We start from the raw sequence: 27,298 nt of genomic DNA, 5'->3' as shown, positions 1-27,298 counted from the left end.
TGCCATGTGTCTCGGGTCTAGGAGGCTTCTCGTGGGTGCTTTGGTCTGCAGGGTAACGGTGGCAGTTCCACGTGGGTGAATTCCCCTCTGGTGCTGGGGAATCCTCAGGGAATGCCAGCTTCTAAGTGCTTCCAGTTGCTGCCAAGACGTGAAGGTCCTGGGTCCAGTGCTAAGGGAAGAGTTGACTCACCCCATGGAAAACAAATGGCTAAAATTGAACAAAATAACTAGATTCTGCCTTTGGCTATGGAGATATCAGGAATCCAGTGCTCCCTGAACTCTCCAGTGGGGAATTCAGTCCTGGGAAAAAGGCACTGCAGCCCATCGCTTATCAGAGAGCTACTGCTAGATGGAGAAAAGCGGACAACAAATATTTACCCTGGGATCAATTCTGTTTAAAGTGCAATGTTTGGAGCAGAGCTTGGACGTGGGGAGGTCAGGCGTAGGATCAAGGCTGCATTTATATAAAGACAGAGGGATATGCTCTGGGAATCCTTGCTTGGAAAGGGAAAAGACTGGAGGATTTTGAAAGACACGCTATGAAGATCTTAATTTTTGTCCTCACACTGAGCATTTTCTCCTGTTCAGGTGAGTTGGAGCCACGTCCTCCTTCTTAGGGTGGTTTTGGGGGTGAAAAGTACGAGCCTACGATGAACTTGTGATGGAACTGTGCCTCCCTCTCAGGGTTTCCAGCATATGACTATGAACTCCCAGTCACAGAAGAGGCTCTCAATGCTTCCATTGCACGGATCAATTCCCAGTCGTGGAGCAGAAACCTGTACGGTGTTGTCAGGAGCAGAGTCATGGGAGTAAGTGCACAGACAAGGGAGATCCTTTACCTGAAATGTGCTTTGCTGGGATGGAAAACTCTTTTCCACCCAGTCCTGGGAACCCAGATGTAGTTGGAGTTTGCTGATGCTGCTTGGAAGAGGGTGGGTTTGAGCCATCATCTGAAGTTGTGGCTTTAGGAACCTAAATATCTTTTGTATGTAAGCTTCTAATTAAAATACTTTAGGAATTCAGATTTTTCAAGCCTAGAGTAGAAGTCCTCGAGGGTTGTCTCGCAGGATTTCTTTCAAAAGTGATGTTTTTGAATACCTCCAGCTAACTGCTTTGCTTTGGGCATCGAGCAACATGGTTCATCTGATGCTCTTTGCTGATTAAATGCCCCCACAGTTAAGGATTCTTTCTCTGATCTTTATGTCATCTGTCTCTACGCACCAATTCTGGTTTAGATCTGCTAGAGTCTAAGTGCAAGCAGGGAACCCCTGTCTGTTTTAATTTGTGGTGCTAAGAATTGTCCTGGATGCCCCCCGAGTTAAGGAGTTAAAGCTTCTTAATCCAAAGTTATCATGTCCATGCTCCTGAACACCCTCAGAACCTTTCTGTTTCTGTAGGTGGCCTGTATCAAGTCTTCTGCAAGGATGAATGTCAAGATGACATATGGATTTATATAGTTTGGATTAAAACCCCCAAATACTTGAAAGTAGTGGGAATTTGTTGCTTGTTGGGGTTTTTTTGGGGCATTGCTTTTTTTTCTTGAGTCTCCCATCTCGAGCTAAAGCATTGAGTAGACTACAAGAAAGAGAGAAGAATAATCAAAAAGCAACAAAACTGTCTAAAGCTTGGGGCAAAGCCCATCGAGGCAGCTTTTCTCACACACATCAATCTGCTCTAAACTGGGCACTGACCCCTAATGCCCTTGTACCATTTTCTGCCTGACAAAGGAGCGAGATTGCCAGCGAGTGAGGGCAACAGAAGAGTGGCAAGGACATAATGATGTGTTGTGTTGACCCTCCTTTCACCAGGTGGACATGTGGGACAGCGATGCCTACAGGTTAGATCTGCAGTTCAGCATCCGTGAGACCGTCTGCACCAAAGCTTCGGGGAGAGACCCCTTCACCTGTGACTTCAAAACTGGGCCTTTCGTGGTAGGTGCCCCTGGTGGGAATGGGAACCCTCCCTGCCATGCAGGATCTTCTCAGGACGGGTTGGAATGCTGCTGGTGCTGAAAAATGAGGAACGGCTGGCTGGCTGGCTTTCTGGAGCAACCTGCAGCATGGAGGGGGTGTTAGGTGGGAAGGGTCAGTGGTGGGAAACTCTTCTGCCTGGTCAGCGGGGAGGGCAGGGAGCTGGAAAGAGGATTTGTGTCTTGGAGCAGCGTGTAGTGAAGGCACGTGTGCTTTTGGGGCCAAATCCTAGAAGGAGTGGCTTGTTCTGTAGGATAAGAGAGTAGAAGAGCTGATGTTTCTCTTGCTTTTGCCTATCTGGGCGTCATATAAAGCGTTATCTTCCTGTGTAGGGCAGACCCCCCCTCTGTGCTGACAGTGCTGATCTCTTTCAGATTTTTAACTCCCAGCCTGAAATAAAAAGGCTCTTGACACAGCTCTTGCCCTGCTCTGAGTCTTAAATCACCAGCTTTGGTGGAAACACATTGTCTTTGAGTCTGGACTTCTCTGTGCAGAGTTACTTGGGCTGAATGACATCTCTTCTCTGGAGCTGAGTAGCTCACATGTGCGTGTAGATGGCAGCACACAGAATTGTTGGTTGTTGCTTTGCTATTTATCTTTAAAAACACAAATGTTGGTGTTATCCCTTGTATCCTAAACTGACACCATCCCTCTCTTCTTCTTGGGGCAATACAGTAGTGGGAGGATGTGTTTTCCAAACCTGAGTGCAGGTTTTGCTGCAGTTTTTTGTCAAATTGCAGAGACAACACCTTTAAGGGTAGTTTAAACTTCCAGAGCTGGAGCTGCTGTTGGCATAGCCCTGCACAGTCCTTCTCTTTGTGCTTGGTGATGCCAGAGCTGTGAAAAGGATGTGGAGGTTTGCTCCTACCTCGAGCAGGCTCAGAGGTTTGTACAACAAACACGGAGTTGTGGAGCAGGAACCTGTGTGTAGTCGTGTATAATCTTTCTTGGGTTTCTTTCCCTCGGAATTTGTTTTTTAAATCCTTCTGCAGGTTCCCAGCCCCAATGAAACGCCCACGAGAGGGTTTGTATTGGGTGTTTGCTGTGTGAGATTGGCTCTATTTTGTTCTGTTGCAGCCCACTGCTTCCTGCAGGAGTGTTGTGGAAGTCTCCGGGGAGCTGATTTCCAACATCACCGTGCGGTGCCATCGCAGCACATTCAGCTCTGAATCGATGAGCAGTGAGGAGGTAGGGAAGGGGAAAACCGATTTTTGCTGCCTGGGGGAGGGAAAATTCTGCCTACCCTCTTTTAAAGAGAAGTCAGGTGTCTGTGTGTGCTCCTGTTGCAGCTGGAGGTCTGGATCAGGAAAGTGGCTTCAGTTTGAAATCCAGCTGAGGGCTCTGACCTTGCCTGGGAGAGTGTGACTCTCTGTGGCAGTCTGGCACATCTGTGGCAGTCTGGCACATCCATCAACTCCAACCCTTCCTTCACTGAGGATGTGCCTGGAGAACAGTGATTGGCACTTCTTGGACACACAGAGATCCCTGTGGCTCTGGCTCTGTCACCAAACCCAGCTCTCAGCTGAGCGGGTCCTCACAGCACAGCCCAAGGACATTTGGTCTGCTGAGATCTGTGCTCCCTGTCTGAGCTCTTTCTTGGTTTTTAGGGTGTTATCAATGCTGACCTAACCTGGAAATTCCTGCTGGCTGTTTCCAAATCGTGCCAGTGTCCGCTTTATCCATGAACTGACTCTTGAACTTGTGTGTCTGCGCTCGGAACACAGCTCTACAGTGGGTGTTGTGCTTGAGGGAGCAAAGTTTCACGAGCAAAGATACGGACAGCTTTTGTTTTTGGAAAATTCTGGGAACTAAATGAAGAAGTTGAATTGTAGAATCACTGAATGGTTTGGGTTGGAAGGGTCCTTAAAGCCTATCTTGTTCCACCCCTTGCCATGGGCAGGGACACTTTCCACTATCCCAGGTTGCTCCAACCTGGCCCTGGACACTTCCAGGGATCCAGGGGCAGCCCCAGCTGCTCTGGGCACCCTGTGCCAGGGCCTGCCCACCCTCCCAGGGAAGAATTCCTTCCCAAGATCCCACCTAACCCTGCTCTCCTTCAGCTTAAGGCCATTCTTCTTGTCCAGTCACTACAAGCCCTTGTGAAAAGTCCCTCTCCAGCCGCCTTGTAAGCAAATAGGATTCTTTGTTACTTTCCGTTGCCTTGAATTGCCAAATTAGCTCTTCATTTATACTTTTTTTTTATTTTTTTCCTCCTCAAAATCTCCGTTCAGAGCTAGCTAGTGAGTGCACCCCAGGAAGCAGAGTATGTGTGAAGCACTGGGATGTGTAACACAGTCTGGGATGCTCCGTCAGTCCTCTGTGGGTTGACATAACTGTTGTTTAACAGGGCACTCAGCACCAACACTTGCTTTTACAAGCAGACATCTTCCCCCAAGCCTTCCTTAACCATCACTTAAAATTCAGCGCTGCTGCCAATATTCCTGGTGGGGAATATATTTCCTGCAATGTTAATAAGGACTAAATGCCAAAGGGAATTACTGCACTTGGAAAGGGAAGTGTTGCCCTCTGCAGAGGGCTGCAGCAAGTGCACTGTTAGCTCTTGCTGTGGAGCTGTGACTCGGCTCAGGGCATCTCAGCTTGGCTGAGGTGGTGTTGGTGTACCTGTGGTGGTATTTGGATGGGAGAAGGAAGTGTGATTGACTGAGGCTGGCATCACAGAATATCCTGACGGGATCATGGAGTCCAAGCCCTGGACTGCAGGAGTATCAGCCAGAACCTTGTTTTCAGCGAAATTAAGAATGAGGTTTGGAATTACTTTAGTGATCGCCTAGTGCCAGAGGAAATGGAGAGGTGGGACTTCTTGCCAGGCGAGGTTTTTAAAGAAATGTCTTTAATTTCCAGATGATTCATGTGCCGATAACGACCCCTAACAGGCGAGGCAGCGCTCGCAGGGAAGGTAAGCCAGTTCTGCCACCCTGGAATGCCCTGACCTGTGCTTTCCTTTTGGGACATCTCAAGGTCATCTGTCTGAGGGAGAAGACAATGTGAAAAATCAGCTGTTTGCTCCTTGCACTGGACAACTGGCTTTTCCCTTGCAGAGGGGTGTCCAGTTGAGGGTGCAGGGAGGGCACTGTCCTGCCAAGCCAGGCCGTGCTGAGGTTTATGCATTTTCTGGGTTGCCAGATTTGTGCTCTCATAACCCATACTTGTGTGCAGAACGCTGAATGTTTTCTATTCTGGAATCACAGAGTGGTTTGTGTTGGAAGGGATCTGAAAGATCATCTTGTTCCACCCCCCTGCTGTGGGCAGGGACACCTGCCACTATCCCAGGTTGTTCCAGGCCCTGTCCACCTGGATCTGGACACTTCCAGGGATCCAGGGGCAGCCACAGCTTCTCTGGGCAGCAGTCAACACATGCTTGAAAGCACCTCGTGCTCACAGATGTCTCCATGTTCTTTTTTTAGATGATGCCTTTGCTCCTGAAGCCTTCCCTTCAAGGGGAAGAGGCAGCAGCCCTGGAGACTGGAACAAACCCAGCTACTTGGGCACTGACAAGATGGAATAACCTGGTTTGGGTGAGTATGGGTTAGGGTTAGGGTTGAGAGAATCAAAGAGCCTACAGCTCCAGGAACATGGGGCCTGGAAAAGGCCGTCCCAGCAGGGCCTACGTCTTTGCTGCTCCTCCATCTTCCTGATCTGGACCACCCATAGTGATGGGGTTGGGTTAGGGAAGGCTTAGGGTTGGGCTTAGGGTTAGAGTTAGCTTTTATACACCCTGGGCCTGCAGGTTTTGTGGCAGGGTGGGGAAGTGACTGCTCAGGATGAAGAACTTCAAGCTGCTTCACTCCTCGGAAGGCATCCCAGCCACAGAGCTTGTGGCTGTCATTGACTTTTGAGTTGTCCATGCCATATCCTCTGGTGTACACCAGTGTCCTGGGGTACAGGTGGTGTGAAAAGTGTGCAGGAAAACCCATCTGTAAACTCAGAGTTTGAGTTTGGTGTAGGATTCTAGGCTTTTGGCCTCAATTTTCCTCATGACAAGAGGGACACTGAGAGGCTGGAGCGTGGCCAGGGCAGGGAACGGAGCTGGGGAAGGGGCTTGAGCCCCAGGAGCGGCTGAGGGAGCTGGAAAGGGGCTGAGCCTGGAGCAAAGGAGGCTCAGGGGGGACCTTGTGGCTCTGCACAAGTCCCTGACAGGAGAGGGCAGCCGGGGGGGAAATCGGGCTCTGCTGCCAGGGAACAGGGACAGGAGGAGAGGGAATGGCCTCAGGCTGGGCCAGGGGAGGTTTAGATCAGATATTAGGAATTTTTTTTCCACAGAAATGATTCTAAAGCTTTGGAACAGGCTGCCCAGGGAGGTGATGGAGTCACCATCCCCAGAAGCTTTCAAAAACTATGTGGATGTGGCACCTGAGGACTTGGTTTAGTGGTGCTGGCTTGATGGCCAGACTTGGTGATCTTAAAGGTCTCTTCCAACCTTAGCAACTCTGTGGTTCCTTTTCTCTTGGCCAGCAGAGCCACGTTTCTGTCTGATGCTCCGTGGATTCTCTGGGCCTCCTCCAGAGCAGTTTCCCTCAGCAGGGGTGTATCGCGTGGCTGTGGGATCTGGAGCATGCTCTGGCAAAGAGACAGATGAGTTGTTGGGTGTCCTGGTGCTTCAGGAAGTCACCCACCATCCCTGTGCTGGTGGGTGAGCACCCTCCCACCCGTGGCTTGGTGTGTGTATCCTGCAGATTCTTCGAGGAATGGCCGTGTCTTTGTGCCCAGTCAGGTGCCCCAGGGCCACGCAGCTCCTCCAACAAAAAACTGAAGGCATCTGGGAGAGCCACAGTGTAGTTTCCCCTGGAAAAGCACTTGGGAAATCTGTGAAGGAGATGTTCAGAGCCCAATTAATGGGAATGATAATGAAAGACACCCGTGATTTATTGGAGCTGGCAGGGCCTATCCTACACGAAGCACCTTTGCTGACCTGCCTCTGCGGCTCTGTGTGGGAGCAGCTCTAATTGCTGCTGCTGCTGCTTTACCAGCCATCTTAAGGAGTTAATCTAAAGGGAAGTGGTTAGAAAGAGTTTCAGCAACACGGAATGAGCTCATTCTTTGGCATGCTGAACAGGTTTAAAGTAGTCGGGAAAGGAAGGGGAAATTACTTAGTGCTCTGTCTTTGTGATTAAAAAGGCTTCCAGCTCTTGGGTACATATCATTAGCAGGTCTCTGTCCCTGTGGAGTGCCAGAACTGAGTGCTCCCTGTGTGTGGAGCTCAGCTCCAGCCTGCTGTGTTGGAAACGAGACAGTTTTAGATGGAATTTAGCACCGGTGACTCACCAAAAGCTAACACATGTTACTCATAAGCACAGCCGTGGTAAACCTCGATGTGCTGAAGGAGACAAGCCTCCTGCTCTCCTGGAAAGGAGATATCAAAGGAAAACCCAGGCACCCTGCTCTGTTAGTAAGAATTATTTCATTAAACCCATATGCTGTTTTAGTTTATCCCCGAGCCACTAAAGCCTTTTTAACAGGCCTTTTTAATCCCTGCCTGTCTTCTTGGAGGAATCTCTAACTTTTCCTTGCATTTGGGAAGTGCCAGGTATCTTTCATTCTCCGGCTCTCAAGAAGAGCTATCCCCTTCAGGCAGCGCTCAGAAATGCTTTGTGTTCTTGTATCTAACGCCCAACAAATCTCCAAACCAGAAGCAAGACTGAAAATGTTCCTGAAAAAACCCCAAAACCCCGTGAAACCAACGGAGAGAAATTTATGGTTCTCGAAACCCAGAGCAGTTCAAACTTTGATTCTTTCTGCTTGCTCTTGAAGCTGGGTTGCAAGTGTCATTTTATGGAGCTGTATTTCATGTAAGTGTCATTTATGGAGCTGTGTTTCCTACCAGTTTCCTGGGATTTGGACATCTCAGAGGCAGATACATCAGGAGATTTAAAGAGAATATCAACCCCATCCCCAAAGCCCCTTGTTTCTCTTGCTTTTATCAATTTGACTTATCAGTTGCAAAGTCTGGAGAGGAATCTTCCTGATTTCACTTGTATCCAGAATTAGAGGGTTTCATTTGAAGCCAAAAATTAAACAGATTTCATGGGTCTGAGGCCAGGAAAAGTTATTCCTGGCTGTTTTCCCTGGGTTTTGGCATGTGTGTGATCCTGGCTGGCATTATTGCAAGCCATGCAGTGTTTGGTGGGGCACGGGGAACGAGCGCTGAGTTTTGAAATGGCAGTAGCTCAACTGGCTTAGCTTAGCTGAGAATATTTCGGGGGAGGCTGGGGAAGTAGCAATTTAATAACAGAAGGCTTTCATCTCTTCCTGAAAGAACCTGGTGCTGACAGGCAATGCTAGGCAGATTCAGGTAAGAAATGAAATGTGATTTTTTTTTTCTTTTACACACCAGAATGGGTAACTGACTGCTGCAAAAATTGCTCAGGCAAGTGGCTGACAGTTTTTCATGCTGGATTTTACATTTCTCTGAGCGAGGCCTTCTTATCTTTTTGGCTACAGGAATTATTTCAGGAGAATTCTGTGCCTGACTTTGTGCAAGAAGCCAGGCTAAACGAACTCGCTGGTGCTCTGTAGCTCTTTTTGTTTATTAGAATATTCAAGAGGAAAAAAAATCAGTGCCATTGTTATATAAAGAACATTTTCAAGTCGGCAGTCTTCAGACCCACCAGTCTGCTGGTGCCTGCAGGAATTAGAAATTGCATATGAAAAACTCCATCAATGATTAATGAGCTTACTTCAGTGACAAGTCCTAATCAGATTTTCTGGATTTATTTCCTAGTCCATCTCCAGAACTGGGGAGATTGTGAAATTCCCGTGGCATGCTCTGGGGCCGGGTCTTTCCCACAAACAGCTCAGGGCCCATGGGGAGTGCCAGGAAGGGGGAAAGCTGCTGTACAAGAGCTGATCACCTGTTAACAACCCGAGCCTGCAACGAGCTGGAATCTGCTTCATGGTGCTCATGGCTCTGAATTGCAACGAGGAGCCGAAAAATGGCTCGAACTTACCGACCACCTTGATCCTCGGGAAGCAAAAGGGCCCTGATGCTTTGCTCTTCCAAAATCACCTGCCTAAGGCAGTTTTTTCTTGTGCAGGGTGAAGCCTGACCCGTGAATTATATCTGGAGTCTCCCCAGCAATGCTTCATGTCCTTGAACAGGAAGATCAAGGAGCAAGTTCTTGCCTTTGCAAAACACGTGTAGATGGTGAATGCTGATTGTCTCTTGCTCATTAATCACGCAAGGAAAGTGTTTTGAAACAGGAAATCAACCTCCTTCAGCATCAAGCCGAGGGGCTGTGATTTCCTCCTCGAGTTTTCCGTATTTTCCTCACAATTGCTCTCTGACTGAGGTCTCTGTCACCTGGCACAGCTTGCTGCTGGCAGGAGGGTGGCGGTGGCAGTTCTGAGGAGCTGATGAGCAGCACTGTACGTGCAGAAGTGGATAGACTGGCATCCTTAAATCTTAGGATGGGGTTTTTTCTTTCAGTGGAAGAGTAACAGGCAGCATTGGGCCTCTTTTCATACCTAAGAAATCCAGGATCAGACCTTGAGAGTGACATGGAAGCCTGTTTATCTGTCTCCTGTAACTATAATAACAGAGCAGGGTTCATGGCTCTCCTGGGGTATGAAAAAACGAGCTTTAATCCCCAGCGTCCTCATTAAGGAGCTGCTGGATTTTAGTTGCGGTTTTATATCCTCATGTCTTTGTTTTTGCCTCTCCCGTTCACCCACCCACTTTCTACAGCGCTCGTAAAGCAGCTTATTGCTTTCTGTGGAGGAAAAAAAAACCCAAGTGAAGCACCAGAGGGAAGGAAAATCCCTGCAGAGTGGGATCTGTTGCAGAGTGCGTGAGCTCCGTGTCGGATGAGTTTTGGGAGCGAGAGCTGGAGCAGCTCGTGCCTTGGGGAAATGACAGGCTGCTGTTTGATGGCTCCTGCCACCGAGCCTGGCTGTGAGGGCCGAGTCCTTGGTGTCACCTGGCAGCTGGGATGTGCTGTGGCAGGGGACAGCACGCTTTCGTCTGTTCAGAGGCAAAGGGCTGGGAGTGAAGCAGAGCCAGGCAGGACCTTTCCCGCTGCTGAGGTCAGAGCATGGCGCAGGGAAGGGGCAGAGGTGTTGCAGCAGGGAGGAGAATCACTGTGACAGTCTCCTGGTGCTGTGAAACAGCAGCAATTTTATTTTTTCCTTGCCCTTTGTCGCCCTCTTCTCCATCTGTTTTGAAGGATCAGACCCACAGCTGCATGGAGGAAATTGTTCCTGCTTAGGGAGGACGCAGAGCTTGGATGATCCCTTACACTGCACAAGCCCCTTCATCTAATTCCAGGGGAAAACCAATGGGGCTTCCTCCACTGGAGGAAGGGAAAGGGCTCTCCACTGCCCTCAGCCTATTGCTCAGTGCTGGATTTTGGAAATGAGCTTGTCAAAGAAGCAGGCAGTTGGGAAGGACCTCTCAAAGCAGGGCTGTGGAGCTGAGGTTGGAATGCCATGGGATAGAGATCCCTCATCCTCTTTGGGCTCCAGACAGGAACCCTCCTGGGGGAAGACTTTCTCCTTAAACTGAGATGGAATTTCCCGTGTTCCCACTGGTTCCCTGTTTCTTCTCTTGCCCCTTGGTCCCCAGCAACGATTGCAGTGGCTGGGCCTGGCATCCCCCTTCTCCAGGGCTGGGCAGGATTCAGGGGCTCCTGGACAAGCTGTTCGTAGAGAGTCACTACATGTAATCCCTTCCACACGTGTGTGGACTCTCCTTTCTTGCCCGAATCTGTTTCTAAAATTTTACTAACAAAACTGTCTCACGGAAAAATTTCAGGTTGCCATGGTGACCAACTTGCTGAAGACACAGTGTAGGCTACGGAGTGCTGGGGAAGCTGTCACACGCTCCCTCCGAAAAACACCTCCCCGACTTCTTCTGAGTATTGTACTCTCAATTCAGATCCATTTCAGAGCAGACCATACATCAGCTTCTAGCCTCAACCACCTCTGCTTCTGAGACGTGACCGTGTGTGGTGATTTGTGTCCCGTGGGACTTATTTCACTGTTGTTAATTTTTCTAACAGTCTGCTTCTTCTCATTCCCTTTTTTTTTAACCCTAATTAGCCATTGCCATGACATTTGAGCACATATGAAACGTTTTGCGTTCGCAGGTTTCTTTTTGCAGATTCCACATGGTGGGAAGCAAATTAATAAGCAGCTTGTTGGAGCTGAATACACTTCTCCCCAGGATGTTTGGTTGGTTCTGTGACGTATGAGACAAACTCTCAGCTCTGACATTTCTCCTTCCTCCCTGTTTTTAAAGCAGATTGGAGAATGAGAAGAATCAAGATTCAAAGATCCAGCATGGGAAGAAAGAACCTGGTGCCCTGGCCTTTCCTTTTTGGTGAAAAACTGTTCTGCAGTGGAGCGAGAGTCTTCCCCCAAACTCACTTTCTGCTCTGATGGCAATTGGAGGAGCTCATGAGATGCTAAATACACCCTTGTCCATCCATAGCCCTTCTGACGTGTTAGGTCTCCCTGGGAGGACTGGAATTTATCTGTGTCCAGGATATTTCCACCATCCCATAATGATGCTATTAAAAGCTCGTTATCCCATCTGTTTGTTCTGCGTTGCTCCCTGCTTGCTCGTAATTTTCGGTGATGCTCGTGGCTAATTACTCATTATTCAGAGTGATCCACCCACACTTAATTCCTTTCTCGCCGGGCTGCGGACAGAGAAGCCTGCTTGCTCCAAATCCAGAGTTGTAGCCCACCAGGAATGTGGCTTTAATGGGTACTTGGGCGCCAATGTGGAGAGCTGAGGGCTGCTAATGACGGTGGTTGTCAGGTACTGGTGGCTTTTGGGAGAAGGCCGGGTTAGAGCAGAGCTCTGATGTGTTCCTCACCTGGGAAAGAAGGTCTTAGCAGTCTTGTCCTGTTCTCTCCACTCCCCGCACAAAGCCCACCCTTTGGCTCTTTGGGAAATGAAAGGTTACTGTGCAGCTTGGGGAGTTCTTGTTGGGTTCTTTTTTTAAGGCTTTGTCAGTCAAAATCAACTGATTTTTCTCTCTAAAGCCACTCTCCCACCTAGTTTGACTCTTGTTGGGGTCCCTCCCCTGCCGTGTAGCCCTGGGAGAGGGGCCCTGAGGGCACAGACACGGGGCTTCCTGCCCCTGCTCAGCCTCGTTCCCATTGGTTGGTTTGTGTTCCCTGTGCGGGCAGAAGGACCCTTGGTCCCGTGACTGGAACAGTTCCTCGGCAGAGCTCCGGCCATGCGGCTGGAGAAATAAACATCTCTCTGAAACAGCTAGCAAGAATCTGTCTGTCCGTATATATTTTTCCTTTCCACGGGACTCCTGGTTTGATATATGCGTGTTGCAGGATCCCCACCTGCAACAAATGGTGGAGATTTGTGAGCAGAACGATCCCCGATCCCTAAGCGACTGATTTGTGTGAGTAAACCCTGGAAACTTTGGATTCCTCTTCTTGGTTTTGCTTTGCTATTCCGTATCTAAACTATGGAGGAACCGTGGGAAGACTCTTGGCTCTCAGAGCCGCATATGGACATTTATCTTAAACTTAAAATGATTCTTGAACAACGATTTGTAAATTTTAGCTTGATTCAAGCTCAAAAAGAACTGAAACACTTCCTGGCATGGTTGTTTAAGAACTTTTTCTATGTTTCTTGGGATTTAATTCTTACCAAGGGCTTTTGGAAAACCGTTTGGACACAGTTAATATTGGAGTCAAAATATATGCCGATGGAAGAATATTTTCGTGAATATTATTTAGTTACTGAGACTGTTGAGCAATGTCAGCTGTGTCCTGGCGAAGGGAAGCCTGGCGCAGGGACCGTGCGGCCCAGGCCACGTGCACCGAGCGCTCTGAGAGCAGCAGCGAGGCAGTTCCCGCGCGCGGGCGGAGCCACGCGAGCCGCAGTGTCGGTGGCGGAGCGAGGAGCGGTGGGAGCGGCGGGACCCGGCAGTGCCCGCCCGGTCCTGTGCAGCGCGTGGTGGAGCGAGCCCCGTGAATGCCCGGCCGAGAGAGGCGGCGCGCGGGCGGCGGCTGGCGGCGATGGCGGTGGAACGGAGCCGCGCCCAGCCGAGACGCGCGCTGGAGCAGGGCACGGGGGAGTCCTCGCTCGGGGGCCCGGCCGAGACGTGGGTGCAGCGCCCGACAGCGGCAGCGAAGCTGCGACCAGAGGAGGCGACGCACGGAGAACTGAGCGGCGTGGCCCGGCCCGGCCCGCGCAGCCCCGAACGCGACCCCGGGAAGAGCGCGCAGGCACGAGCAGCCCCGACAATTCCAACACGGGAGCGACCGAAAGAGAGAACAAAGACGCAGCGAGACAGAAAACAGCAGACACTCGGAAAAAGGAAAAAATCATAGTAACTAAGATCTTAGGGATAGTAAAATGGTATAATGTTAAGCAAAATTATGGTTTTATAACAAGGTGTGACAACCAGCAAGACATATTCGTGCATAGAACTGCTATTAAAAAGAATAACCCTGAAAAATGCATCCCAAGCTTGGGAGATGGAGAGGTGGTGGAATTTAATATTGTACTAGGGAGAAAAGGGTTACAAGCATCGCAGGTCACTGGGCCTGATGGTGTTCCTGTAAAAGGCAGTATATATGCAAAAAATCGTAGTCATGTTAGACAGTATCTCCATTGTAAGCCCCCCCTACAGTTTCCCTTTCCTAATCCCACCTTTCCCTTTTACCCTATGTCCTATTACCCCCAGTGTATTCCCAATCCCTTTTTTCACCCATGGTTTCCCTCACAAAACCATGCTTTTGCCAATTGTTTCCCCAAAAATCCCTTTCCAATGCCGAGTGGGGGATGAAAAGGGGGAGGGAAGAAGTTAAACCCTCTCCTGCCTCAGTTTCCCCACAAAGCATGCTCAGAGTTCTGTCTCCCTTCTGTCAGCCCTAAGATGTTCCAGAGAATCTGTTTGGACATTTAAAGACTCAGGAGGGTGGTTTGTTTTGTCTTGAAACTGTTCTTGTTATGTTTATCCAGTTGTTTTCATTCTCCTTTTATTAAAATAAAACGGGTGAGGTGTTGGGGTCCCTCCCCTGCCGTGTAGCCCTGGGAGAGGGGCCCTGAGGGCACAGACACGGGGTTTCCTGCCCCTGCTCAGCCTCGTTCCCATTGGTTGGTTTGTGTTCCCTGCGCGGGCAGAAGGACCCTTGGTCCCGTGACTGGAACAGTTCCTGGGCAGAGCTCCGGCCATGCGGCTGGAGAAATAAACATCTCTGAAACAGCTATCAAGAATCTGTCTGTCCGTATATATTTTTCCTTTCCACGGGACTCCTGGTTTGATATATGCGTGTTGCAGGATCCCCACTGCAACAGACTCTCACTTTATTTTCCCTCCTGATTGCAGCTAGGTAGCCTGATTTGTAGGAATTTCCATCTTGAAAGCTTGAGAAAATGTAGTCAGAGCCCTCGATGCTCACCGGTAGCAGGGAGGAGCAGAAGGTGCTGATAAGGTGTGGAGGTCTAAGGGAGAAAGGGATGTTTTCCTTTTCCATGCTGGTTTTGCTTTGCTTGGATGAACAGGATGGGAACATCACCCCTTCAAGGACAGGTTGGACGGAGCTTGGAGCAGCCTGGGACAGTGGAAGGTGTCCCTGCCCATGGCAGGGGGGTGGGATGAGATGGGCTTTAAGGTCCTTTCCAGCCCAAACCAGTCTGGGATTCCACAATTCCTTTGCTCTGAACGCACAGTGCCGGAGTCCTTCATCATCCGTCTCTGTGCTGCAGCTGAGCAATTTTTGCTGAGCATCTTCTTTCCCAATAGGGCTGATTTCACACCTCTGTGCTGGTTTTAGGTAGAACCAGGACTCTTCATTGGACAGGAACAACTCAGGTGCTTTCTGAAACCCCTGAGCTCAAGTGGTGGTGGCTTAGGCCTTCTCATGCAGGTCTTACTGGCCCAGGTGAGCAGAGGACCTTCCTGGCCTGTTCCTCGAAGACCTGCCTTTGTTTCCTGGAAGGGATGAGGTGGGTGGACACAGGAACCAGCTTCAGCTGGGCTTGTACCCTTCCCTGTTTCACTCTTGCTTTTCCCAGTTCCCAACAGGCAGTTCTCAGGGCCAGGAGTTGGACTCAACAATCCTTGTGGGCCCCTCCAACTCACGATATTCCACGACTCTGTATTTTGCTGATGTGTGATAATTAAATGTGCTCTTCTCTACACACACACACACAAAAAAAAAGGAAAAAAACCCACTTTTTTTGGTCATCCCCCCCCCCAGCCAAAATGATTGCTTTAAGCTCCTTGCTGCACGCATGCAAATGCCTTCACACCTAGGAGCTGATGTGGCATCTGCTGTGCAGATGTTTATCTGGCATCAGGGAGCAATATTTCCTTTGTCCACATTACTTCCCTGAGCTTTTCCTGGTCTCAAATCGCTGACTCAAGCACTTGATGCTCCAACATACCAATGATCCTTGCTAGGGATGCTCCCTTCCAACTCCCCTGGCTGAGAGTTTAGTCTGTGTAAGCAAACCATGAGTTTTGTTGGTGGATTTTGCTTGGGGAGTGAAGATTTATGCAGCAGCAGGGACAGGGAGGGAGCTTTCCCCACACCCTTAGAGACACTACTTGCCCTGGAAAGAATGTGCAGAGTAGAAATTCTCCTCTTGCAGACTTTGAGGCTCTTCAGAAACTCTGAGGCAGCAAAAAAAGGAAGGGAGACAGCAAAGCCATCAGGGATGAGACCGGGGCTTGCTGCATGCAGGGACTTTGTTCGAGCATTGTTGCCTCACCAGAAGGTGAAACGTTGTCACCCTTCCAATGCAAAGCAGTTGTAGGATGAGGCAAGAAGTGAGGGTTTGGATTTGTGTGCTAATTTGGGGAATGAGCAGCAGCAACTGCAGCTGCCCGCAGCGGTGGGGGCACTGACCTCCAGCACTGCAGTCTGTCCCCAGGGAAGGGTGGAAACTGCTGACTTCTTGCTCTCTGAGAAAAGCAGTAAAACCTGCATCCATGGCAGAATCACTCCTTTCACATTCATTTTCTCTGGGTTTTTTTGTACACCCCAACACTTTTTATGCTGACAGTGTCTGGGCAGGAATTCCCGTGGTGTGGGATGGATGAGGGACACCACCACACAGTGATGATGTGGAAAAACTGGGCTCAGTTCCCTTCTCTGCCTTCAGTCAGCACTTGTGGAATTTGGGCTCCAGGGTGCCACAGCATCTCATTTCCCAGACCCTCTTTTTGGCATCATGGCACAGATGCTCAGTGATGGACACCCCACCCCTCGAAGCGTTCCAGGCCAGGTTGGACAGCGCTTGGAGCAACCTGGGCTAGTGGAAGGTGCCCTGAGGTGGTCTTTACAATCCCTTCCAGCCCAGTTTGTGATTCTGTGATCATCACCAGGCACTGGTGTGGTTTGTGCCACCATGGGACTGGTACTGGTGTGTTGGTAAGCCCTACGGCAAATTCTGTTCACATGGACTAGCTGGGAGTGGGTGGAACTACCAGCGATCAGGAGGGGTTCAGTCCTGCCTGGAACTACCCTAAAAGAGTTCCCAAAGAGCAGAGATGATCAGCTGGATGGAGCCTAGCCCATGTTAGAGAGAAGGCTGTTGCTCATCCTGGAGGAATGCGGAGATTTCCGGGCATACGGTCTGCTGTCAGCAACCTCAGCTCGGGTTGCTCATCCAGACTGACCCCTGGATGATCTCCCTGAAATGAAGGAGAGGCCTTTCTTGCCAAAGCCGTGTCCTGATTCGGAGTGGGGAGCTGTTGGGAGCAGGAGCTGAGTGTTTTCCCATCGGCTCTGCCGTGGAGCGCGGGGTTGGCAGCGCCTCTGCGAGTTCAGCACAGACCCTTGGGAGGGTTCTGGGGCGACACAGCCGTGCTGAGGGTGGAGAACATCCTCTGTGGCACAAAAGGTCAGTAGCTCATTCCAGGGCTGTCGGTGAGCGTGGCTGGCCGCTCCTGCTCCTGCTTCCCAGTGGTGCTGATGCCCACTAGATGTCAGAATTGAATAAATGCAAAGGGAGGCAGCATCTCCGGTCTCAAATTATTCCCCTTTTTTCTTTTTCCCCTTCTGATTTCTGGCCAGCTGCGTGATAAAATGACCTTTGTGCAAGGAGGCTCGGTGTGTTTAAATGGTGAAGAGAACAGGGGATGTAGAGGAGAAGTGACTGAGACAAAAAATCCTGGCCGGGTTGGAGTGCTTGTTTTGCCTGTGGCAGCCCAGAGCTTAAATTCTGCTCCAGGCACAAAGACAGTTTTGCTTTTTACTCCGTGGGACAGTGGAATTTTCTTTCTCCTGCATGACAGACTTATCCTTTCTGATAAAATGGCTTTAAATCAAAATTCCCAGCCACCCCTTGCCTTGGCTGTGCAGTGCCTTTGGTAAGAGGAAAGCTAAGGGAAATAAATGCTGCTTGTGGAGAGGGCTTGATTTTAGAGTTGAAGTCTTCTACCTGCTCCCAGCTCCCACCTCTCCTCTTCCTCAGGAGCTCAGCTCATTCACTGCAGCTGCTTAACTTTAGCAAGAGCATCCTGATGGCTCTAAAGATTAGGTGTGCTAATTAATGCTTTCACAACCAGGAGGAAATTCGCTGCTGCCTGACATTCCCAGCTGCCACAGTGTTTGCTCCTTTCAAACCTCCCGCTGGCTTTAAAATCCCGATGTTTTCTCCCCCCGCTCTTTCTCCCAGGACAAATTGTTGCCTCTGTCTCATGGCACAGTGGGGATTCTCTGAAGGAAATGGAGCGCCAGCACTTGGCAATCATCCCGTGGCGAAGGCTTCTGAGAGGGTGCTGGTGACGTGTCTGTGGGCACTGCTTGTCCTTTGTGACAAACAAGGAGTCCAGGCTGGAAAACCAGCGTTAGACCTGGCAAGGGGAGCTTAAAACACGAGTCTTAACTCTTCCAAGGAAGTAAAGCTCCTGGAAGTGATCTAGATGTTCGCTGGAGATTAAATCAGGGGGAGATTAAGCTGGGAGAAACGTAGCCCAAGAAGGAAATTGGGATTTCATGTTGGCCTCCAGAGACCAAACTGGTTTAGGGTATTATTTATCTGTGAGCCTTGAAGGAGGAGACCACCAGGAAAACCACAAAACCTGGCAGGATCCCAGGGATTACAGGGCCTTGATTAATGAGAGTTTAAAAAGAATCTTATGTGCTTTTGGAGAAGGAATATTTTTTTTCTGAGCAGTGGGAAGGTGATGCTGCTGGCTGAGCCTCCTGATGTGGAATGAATAATGGAGAGGGGAAAAAAAAAACCCCAGCATCCCAAATGGAAGGCTGTGGATTTAAAGAGAAAATGAAACCCCATAATCTCATCAAGAAGAGGTCCCGTGCAGAAGAATGGGGGCCAGAAACATTTAAACCTAGGGCTCCATGACACCTGTGGGTTACTGGGATAGACTTGTTGAATCTTTCAGGTTGGAAAAGGCCTTTGAAATCATCGAGTCCAACTGCCAGCCTAAAGATGGGGCAGCACAACCCCAGTAACTTTTTCTGTGCGTGCTTCAAAGGTCTTTCATTTCCTTTTGTGTTTGAATGCTGGAGGCAGCCTTGTTCAACAGTGAGAACTCTCCGTTAGGCAGGCTTGCCAGGGGCTTTGGGAGCAGGTAGGGTGGATAAAAAAGACAAACCAGAAAACCCTGGGATGGTCTCTGATGTAGGGGCTGCTAAGGCATATTTTTATACCTTTCCTGCTTAGTGGAATGGTCTTCCAGGGTGTTTTGAGGGGAAGAAGCACTGACTACAGGTAATGCTAGAACCGATTGCAAAAGCCTTCGAGTAGTTTGGTTTTCTAAGCTGGTGTTTTATTAATTTCCAACTTCTTATCCTCTTGGAAAAAAAAGAAAAAAAATCACATGTCCGTGCAAAGTTTTTTCCGGCTTCTTGAGCTCTTTTAAAGCATTCACAGGTCCTGCTGGTGAATTTTCTGGAACAGGCCCCACACCACCTTTCCTAGCAGAGAGAAAGAGACTCAAACACGTGAGGTTTATGCATCAAGAAAGACACCCCCCCCTTTTAAAGGGTTGGAGCAGCGGATCTGTGCATCTGCAATGTGTTCAGTGAACCAAAACACAGCTTTTTGTCCTAAAAGCTTATATGCTAAAGTTTGAAAACACACCTGTTGAAGTGGAGGTGTCTGAGGAAAGACCAAACGGGAGTGGTTGGGTGCTCTTTGGAAAGTGGCACAGATTTCAGTTCCTTCACTGAAAGAGGATGGAACCAAAGCCTGGAGCTGAAGTAACAGGCCTTGGTTTTCTGCCACGATCCTATGACTGTGTATCTGTCTTTAAAATGACTGCTCATTATGACTATTTCAGCACGAAATGACTCTTTGGTTGCTATCTGCTCTTGGGCAACAGGCCGTCTCCTGACACTTCTGCACTTCTCATCCCTCCCTGGCCGAAACAGCTCTGCAGAAAGTTGCCAGCAATCCAGTTCCCCTAAAAACCCCTGTTTTTAAAGAGAACTTACTATTTCTTGAAAACATTGCCCGCTCCCACGGTGAGCAAGAGCAGAGATCCTCAGCGTGGTGGTGCTCGTGCCTGCCTTCGATTGGCATTTGCGGTGTTGGCTCTGCTGGAGACGAGCAGCTCGGAGCAGAGGGCTGGAATTCCACGGGGATGTGCTGGGAGGCTGGAGCCTGCCATGGGTTGAATGTGAGTGCTGCTGGTGCAGGAGACTCCCCGTGTTTTGTATTCCCAGCCATGCTCTGATACTGCAGGGCCCTTGGCCTCGCAGGGGATTCCAAAGCCCAGGAACCAGGAGCTGAGCGGGATCTTTGGAATCTGCCCCTCTGAGCAACCAGAGGAACTGCAAGGATGAAGTCCGGGGTTTAAAACTCTCTCTTTTTCTTTACTTGATGCCAGGGCTGTTCATTTAGGGATGAGGCTTCTGTGGGACCTGGTGGGAGTGGTTTTTCCTTCCAACCCTAAGCATTCCCAGACCTGCCACCCTTTGCACAGCCTCGGTGGGTGCAGTGGTGGAAGGAACGGGGCTGGTTTCACCTCAAAGCTGCCAGAGCCAAGGGCCAGCTGGCCAAAGGCTTCTGGTGCTTGTGCCTCCCCTTTGCTCCTAGAGAGATCTGTGTTGACGTGGAAGAGACGCTTTTCAGCTCTCACCCAAGGGGATGCATTTTTGCCCATATGTGCAATTTGCCAAGAGTGGTAAATTCACTCCTTAGCAGCCCAGGACATGTGGGCAGAGCTCAGGAGAGGCTCAGCTGAAAGTCTTGTGAGCACTTTGCCTTTGCCTTCCTCGGACGTCTCACCACTTCCCTGCTGGGAGAGCAGACAGGGATGGCCCTGCTGTCCTGACAACACACCTCCCCAGCCCCTAAGGTGTTAACAAATACGGCAACAGCTTCGTTCCAGAGCTGGTAAAGGATGTTCTGAATGGCTGAGCCCAGCGTGGGCCAGAACTGCACGCCAGGTTCCCTTGCACTAATCCCAATTAACGTCACCACAGGACACGCTGCTGCACGGAGGCACGGAGCACGAAGGTTTTGCCATGGTTAAGGGACCTGCGGGTGCTTGCTAGTGTGGAGTGCTGCCCACTTGGAGGTTACTTGCTCTTTTGAGTCCACTTCTAGCAGAGAATTAAACCAGCCAGCCACCATCTGGGTTCCAAGACACTGATTTTAGCAAACAAGCATCACAAAAAGTCTGTCTTCCCCTCGTTTCCCTCTCTCCCCCACCCCCCGTCCTGCTCTTCGCTGATCAGGGACAGCCGGTCCAAGTGTGCAAGGGAAACACGAGCTGAGGACATGAAAGGCAGGGAGACAAGGCAGCTCTGAAACTAGGTTAGAGATGAAACGAGCCTGAAATTCAGCAGCTGCAGGCAAGGCTGGGTGGCCCAAGGGGAACGGCTCGAAATGATTGATGAGATAAATGATTAATGAAATGGTGTGATTAGCCCGGCGCGGGGCTGCGTTCCTGTTTGGATCCCAAAGACACAAACCCAGAGGAGCTGGGTGGGTGTGAGTGATGCAGAGGAACAAGGGCAAGGGCAGCATCTCCCACGAGGCAAGGAGATCACTCAAGTCAACCTCACGTCGGCTTTCTTGTCCCCCCACCCCACCCCGGGGTCTAAAATATGCCCCCCTGTTTGGAGGGTTGACTCATCATTTGGTACAGGATTTGCCATCTGCACAGCTCTCTCTCTCTGTTCAGGCAGCTCAAATAGAAAGAATTTAATTTGAATCTCATTTTACACACCGCTTTTGCTCTTACCTTCGCTGCCATCCACTGAACACCTGGGCTCTGCCCAGGTTTTTTTGGCGTGTCAGGAATTTTGGGTCTCCTGGGCTTCCAGGGGCTGTTTGTATGGGGACAGTAGTGACCTGCGGGAGTTGTGGGGGGTGTTCAGGTCTCATTCTGCTTTTTCCTGGCAGATACTTCTTTCAGGAAAGCAGGACATTCAAATAACAGCTAATCTGTCATGCTGATAGTTGTGTCAGTGGAGTCTAAATAAGAGATCGATCTGTGTTTACACCCCCCCCCCCCCGCCCCCCCCCCCGAACTCCTCGGAAGGTTTTGGAAGGAGGGGAGTGCTTGTGGGAACTGGTTGCATGTGCTGTTAGATTAATAGAGTCAGCCTTTAGAATGACATAACCATGCCCTCGAGGGTTGGGGGTTCTTTGCCAGTTTAAAAGACAAACGCCTCGTTCTGTGATTCTGCCAGACCCCTGTTGCTCAGACCCAAATGTTTGCAGCACACAATAGTGCCAATCCAGCCTGTCCATCGGGAGGTAGCTTGAAGAACCTGCCTCTTTGGAGCCATCAGGTGAACTTTCTTCTCTCCAGAGTGCAGACACAGGCGTTGGCTTCCCGTGGCTGGCGTGGCCACCTAACGCCTTTTTGGCGTGGCTACGCCCTCCGAAATAAACCACCAAGATTAGAACAAAAGCTGCACCCAGGAGATGCTGTCTCTCCCAGGATTTACAGCGTCTCCTGGTTACTTAATGCCAGCTGGCTGGGGTGGCTGGAGACTAAGTATGGATGTGCACGTATCCATGCGTGTGTACACAGAGATCTAAAAATTTCTTTAACAGCTACAGGATTTTCTTCTCCCCCTGCACTCTGCAGTCCTTCAGCTGTTGTTGATTAGGAGGACATTGATGTATAGAAGCCATACAATACAGAAATGCTATATTTCTTCACCTCTCCCTTTCCCCAAGTGACTGCTTCGAGAATCCGGGAAGCCGAGCTGATATTCTGAGTAACACCAGTCCGGGCTCTGTTCCTGCTTTTCCTGCTAAATAGAGTCAGCTGGCTTTGCAGGGAGCTGCACAGGGAAAACCAGCTCTGTATCAAGGTCGTTCATTTCCCCAAGGGCAATAAACTTCCACAAAACTGATTGTCAGAGGACTGAAAGCTGGGTTTTGAAGCCGGCCTGAATTTAGCCCTGTAACTCTGCTGGTTACTCGCTGGGCTGGATGCAAGCTCTGGAATGACTTGGAGAAAGGTCAAGGGGAAAAAAACCCGATGTATTTCAGCATGTCTGTCCTTTTTCTCATTCTTTTCTTCTTCTTAGCAGCACTAAAACCGTGCTTTGTGGAGCCTGTGCTCTCTGGAAGGCTTGGGTGGCACCCTTGGGCTGGGTGCCACCACCCTTGACACGCTGAGGTGGCTTTCAGGTGCTTGGCAGTTCGGTGAGCACAAAGCCATGAGCCAGTGAGTTTGGCCAGCCTCCTGCAAGGCCTTGACATCAGGAGATAAGGAGCTCTTAGGAAAGCACAGGAGCCATCCTTTGCCTCACTCCTGCTGTTGGGTGACTCCTCCTTGGGACTCCTGTGAACCATCACCCATCGCAATTTGGCTTTTCCGCGTGCCTGGGCTCTGTGAGGGTTAAATGCCAGCGTGGCACTGCAGCTGTGCCTCTTTTTGGCTGAACATCAAGAGGCAGGCATCCAAATGTCAGGGTTTGGGGTGTTTTTTCTTCCTTTCTATGCCATCCAAATCTTTTCTAAATGGAGGGGATTAAAACAAGGAGGCAGAAACGAGATCTGTGTGTAATCTGTGCTCTCCTTGAGGCTGCAGAGTTGTGGGACCCCAGGAAAACCAGACCTTGCAGCCTTTCCTTTGCTGCAAAGGTGTCTCTTGCTGAAATAACCAAAGATTTGCCTCCAGCTGAAGCCTCCAGGGCATGGAACACTACCAAGGGTCATGTTGGCAAGACCAGCCCCTAATACTGGACTGCAGCTGAGTTGGATGGGAAGCCTTTGAAACCAAAGATCTCTAAGATCTCATCCTCATGAGATGGAGAAAAAAGAGCTGTACAAGAGCCAAGTGCACTGGTCACTTCTGGGATGGTACTGGTTAAGATTTTGTGGCACAAGGAATTAATTTTTCTTGTTCTCATAAGATCATAGAATGGCTTGGGTTGAGAGGGACCTTAAAGCTCTTCCTGTTCCAGCCCCTGCTGTGGGCAGGGACACCTTCCACTATCCCAGGCTGCTCCAAGCCCCAGTGTCCAGCCTGGCCTTGGGCACTGCCAGGGATCCAGGGGCAGCCCCAGCTGCTCTGGGCACCCTGTGCCAGGGCCTGCCCACCCTCCCAGGGAACAATTCCCAATTCCCAATATCCCATCCAGCCCTGCCCTCTGGCACTGGGAAGCCATTCCCTGGGTCCTGTCCCTCCATGCCTTGTCCCCAGTCCCTCTGCAGCTCTCCTGGAGCCCCTTTAGGCCCTGCCAGGGGCTCTGAGCTCTCCCTGGATTGTTCTCTTCCCTTCTCCAGGTGAGCACCCCCAGCTCTCCCAGCCTGGCTCCAGGGCAGAGCTGCTCCATCCCTCAGATCACGCTCTGGACTCACTCCAACAGCTCCACGTCCTTCCTGTGCTGGGAACCCCAGAGCTGGAGGCAACACTTGAGGTGAGGTCTCACCGCTTTCCTGTAAGGTCTTGGGAGCTGAGAAGCCTCAGGAGAAACGTCCCAGCCCCATTCCTTGCTCCCAGACTCCTCTGCAACCTGTGAGGGCACCTCTTGCAGGCTCCCTGGGATGCTGGGAACACAGAGGGTAACGCTCAGCTGCTTGTCATGCTCTCTTCCCACCTGTCCTCCTTCCCTTCTGCTGGGTGTGACACACGCTTCTCAGGGTGTTGGGAATCCTGACAGTTGCTGGAGTCTGTTCCAGAAGCCAGGCTGTACTTGTGATTTGAGGTTTCTTTGAGTAAAGCGGGGGAGAAAAAAACCAAATCGTTTTTTTTTTAAAAAGATGGGCTATAAGAAGAAAACGGGGCAGAACAAAATGGAAGGTTGAAAGAGATTGACAAGGTGGTTTCAGCAGCTGCTGGCTCTCACAGCATCTTGTTCTTTATCCAAAAAAAAAAAAAAAAAAAAAAAAAAGGCACTTTTCCAAGCAAGTGTCTTCATGCTGCACCCTCTCTGCTCTTGGTGTGAGCGGAAGGCAGTGCTGGATGCTCCTCTGCAAGTGGCAGCCAGTTTGCTGCCGGCACTTTCCCAGGTGAAAGCATTGTGCAAATGTCAAGGGAGTGTCTCCAGCCTTGAAAAATCAGCTGTCATTGCTTTCACCTTAACCTGAAATGAGATCCCAGGGGTGGGGAGAGGATAGGACAGCCAAAAAACCGAACTCCAAGCCAAATTAGGCCTGCCTCTGAGAGCAGTTTTCTGTTCCAGAGGTCCCTTTCTCTCCACATGGGGGTGAGCTGGCCTTGGGCAGCTGCCAGGTGCCCTCCTGGCTGCTCTCTCACTGCTCCTCCTTGGCAGGACAGAGGGAAAAAATAAGGTGGAAAATCTCCTGGATCAGGATAAAGGCAGGGAGATCATTCATCAGTTACTGTCATGGGCAAAACTGACTTGCCTTAGGGAGAAATTAATTTAATTTATTGCTAAAATTTGTGCAGCCTGGAGAAGAGGAGGCTGAAGGGAGACCTGAGAGCAGAATTCAGCTTCCTCCCGAGGGGCAGCTCCAGTCTCAGCTCTCTGTGACCAGGGGAGGTTTAGGCTGGATTTTAGGAAAGGTTCTTGCCCCAGAGGCACTGCCCAGGCTCCCCAGGGAATGGGCACGGCCCCGAGGCTGCCAGAGCTCCAGGAGCGTTTGGACAGCGCTGCCAGGGATGCCCAGGGTGGGATTGGTGGGGGGGTCTGTGCAGGGACAGGGGTTGGATCCATGATCCTGGTGGGTCCCTTCCAACCCCCATGATTTTACGAGTAAAATAGATGTGGATAGTGAAAAACAAAGACAAAAATTAAAACAACACTTCCTCTCCAACCCTCTTTGCCCAAGCTCATCTTCGCTCCTTCATTCCCAGCTCTTCTATCCCTGTCTCCTGAGGGACTGGGAACGCTTGCAGTCAGCCCATAACATCTCTCCTCTGCCATTCCTCCCTCTTCCCACTTTTCCCCAGGAAGTACCGGGCAGAGGCAGCAGAGCAGCTCCAGCAGTGGAGGACGTGGGCCGAGACATCCGAAATGTGGGCTGCAGGCAAACGGATTTATCCTTAGGGCTTCCCTTTCCAAGTCCAGTGCAGGACACAACAGTGACCTTGCCTTGAGAAATATTTGGGGTTCAGCTGATGACCGTGCTACTTGAGGGTGCCATGAGATGGCCAAGTTATTTCGAATTCCCACTTCCCTGTTTGTCCTGGCCTTGCAAGCGTAGCAGTTTAATAAATGCTTTACAACGCTGAGAATTAAAGGCTGCTTAATGGCTTGTCACTTCAGGTTTGTGTTACTGCAGCATTTGCATGAGGGCATTCATGGTTTTGGCACTCCAAGCCACCGCAGAAGTCCGAGCTCCTTGGCTCGCCCAGCAACAGGAAGCAGGGCTGGGGGTAGATCCACAAGGGTTGGGTTTCCTGTGGGGTGGGCAGGAAAGTTCGGGCAAAAATAGGCAGCTCCCAGTTGAGCCAGGCTAGAGCATCTGAAGTCTGTGGTCCTCCCACTTCCCTTCTTCTCTGGCAGCTACTCCAGCAGCAACAGCTGCTTCTTCAGCCCAGGCAGCTGAGCTCTTCTTCCAGAGCAGAGCAACCTGGGCCCAAGCCACCATCCCTGTTAAATGCCCCCACATCATGGCACGGTGAGCCGAGCTGGGCGCTGAGCTGAGCAAAACCCCCAATCCCTGGAAGCTGCCAGGACTCCAGCTGGATATCTGGAGTAAAGAACCTTCCTACCCTTCTCCTGGCTTTGCTTTCCCCTGTGAGCCACCACTTTTTCTCAGGAAAATGTGTTTTGAGTACTCAGCCTGCGATGCATTGGATGTGGACCCGGCTTTTAGTTCGGAAGGAGTGTTTTTGGCTACGCCACTCAGAACTGGCTGAGGCTCCTTTTCCAAGAGACCTGTAAATAGCCAGGGTAACCACAGTGGTGTAGCTGGGCTCCAGAAGAAGCTGAACTCCAAATGCTGAGGCAGGAGTAGCTCACAGAGCTCCAGCTGCTTTCTGCCTGCTGAAGGATGATGAAATGGGTGTTGAGCTCCTGTGTGTATGGATTTTATCACCTGGAACTGCCCTGAAATGGGCTCTGTAATCCAGCTTCTGAATCTTAGAGGAGAACTTCTTCCCTGAGCCCCTGACTAACTGGCTGTGATCTTTACAAGTGTAAATAATGCTCTGTTTCCCCTTGTCCCTGTTCTCTCTTCCTACCCTGTGTTGTTAGTGATGTATCAGGCCTCATCGAGGTTGGTCTAAAACCCACATTAAACACTTTTATTTGGTCTAGCAATGTGAATATATTTTCCTTCTCTAAGGGAGAGACCTTCAACTCTTCCAGTTCCTGGCTTATTTCTAGGAAGCAGAAGACATCCATTGTTGGTAGAGCCCAGCTGCAGTCTTGTCCTCTGAAAATTCCCCCACCTTTGTAAAATCTTTCTGAGAGCTCTTTTGAAACGGCTCCTTTTATTTTTGGAGACCCTTTGGTCGGGTATTCACCTCGAACTATCTGACTCTTGAGCCCATATCAGCTCCAATACTCGACAAGTTTTGGGTGGGGGATCATTCCTTGCCACGAGGAAAGCTGACGCTTCCGCTTCGCAGGAAGGAGATTTCTTAGGACTCCTGCAGGAAAATGCTCCCTGCTAATGTGTTGGGAGGGTGGGAACAGCTGCTGCGAATTGGCAGTGCCCCTGGAGGCTCCCGGAGTTCAGAGAGTGAGGGCAGAGCGAGACAAGAGAAGGTGAAGCCAGCAGCTGGTGGAGAACAGGGATCAAGCTGAGAACACCCTTCAGTCATAGCCTTCAGCCGTGCCAAAGGAGAATGTGAGCACTCCGTGTCACTGGCATCCAGCTAAAGAGCAGAAAGGAGCGAGCTAATGAGATGCTGGAATTAATGCGGCGTGCAGGAATGCCGTGGATCCCGGGCAGCTTCCCGAGCAGGGCTGGGAAGCTGAAGTGAGGTGATATTCCAGAAGCATCTCCTCCCTAAGCTTTTGAGCACGGGCAC

At 50.4% G+C, this 27,298-nt stretch overlaps 1 protein-coding gene and 1 long non-coding RNA gene across 3 annotated transcripts; both read left to right on the top strand.

The window, feature by feature from the left end:
• The first annotated feature begins 429 nt into the window (after positions 1–429).
• On the top strand, positions 430–11,516 carry SPP2 (secreted phosphoprotein 2). Of its 2 annotated transcripts, none has more exons than XM_048310210.1 (7): positions 430–588; positions 685–809; positions 1,809–1,931; positions 3,048–3,158; positions 4,833–4,887; positions 5,396–5,506; positions 11,224–11,516. In XM_048310210.1, the coding sequence occupies exons 1-6, from the start codon at positions 540–542 to the stop codon at positions 5,494–5,496; spliced, it is 564 nt and encodes a 187-aa protein (XP_048166167.1). In that variant the 5' UTR covers positions 430–539; the 3' UTR covers positions 5,497–5,506; positions 11,224–11,516. The 2 variants fall into 2 exon arrangements, with proteins under 2 accessions (XP_048166167.1, XP_048166165.1); XM_048310208.1 differs by having other exon boundaries at positions 431–588; positions 11,227–11,516.
• Positions 11,517–23,726: 12,210 nt separating this feature from the next.
• Positions 23,727–25,552, top strand: LOC125328963. The gene is made up of 2 exons (XR_007204983.1): positions 23,727–23,916; positions 25,268–25,552. It is a non-coding gene; the product is annotated as an uncharacterized LOC125328963 (long non-coding RNA).
• Positions 25,553–27,298: the final 1,746 nt, after the last annotated feature.

The sequence above is a fragment of the Corvus hawaiiensis genome, chromosome 7, assembly GCF_020740725.1.
Source record: "Corvus hawaiiensis isolate bCorHaw1 chromosome 7, bCorHaw1.pri.cur, whole genome shotgun sequence".
Lineage (NCBI taxonomy): Eukaryota > Metazoa > Chordata > Aves > Passeriformes > Corvidae > Corvus > Corvus hawaiiensis.
This window is presented reverse-complemented; position numbering and strand designations above follow the sequence as displayed.

Bases quoted from the DNA above. Each gene is read 5' to 3' on its own strand.
- SPP2 (XM_048310210.1), top strand. From the start codon at position 540: ATGAAGATCTTAATTTTTGTCCTCACACTGAGCATTTTCTCCTGTTCA. The intron at 3,159-4,832 runs GTAGGGAAGGGG...TTTAATTTCCAG, and splicing joins AATCGATGAGCAGTGAGGAG to ATGATTCATGTGCCGATAAC. The intron at 4,888-5,395 runs GTAAGCCAGTTC...TTCTTTTTTTAG, and splicing joins AGGCAGCGCTCGCAGGGAAG to ATGATGCCTTTGCTCCTGAA.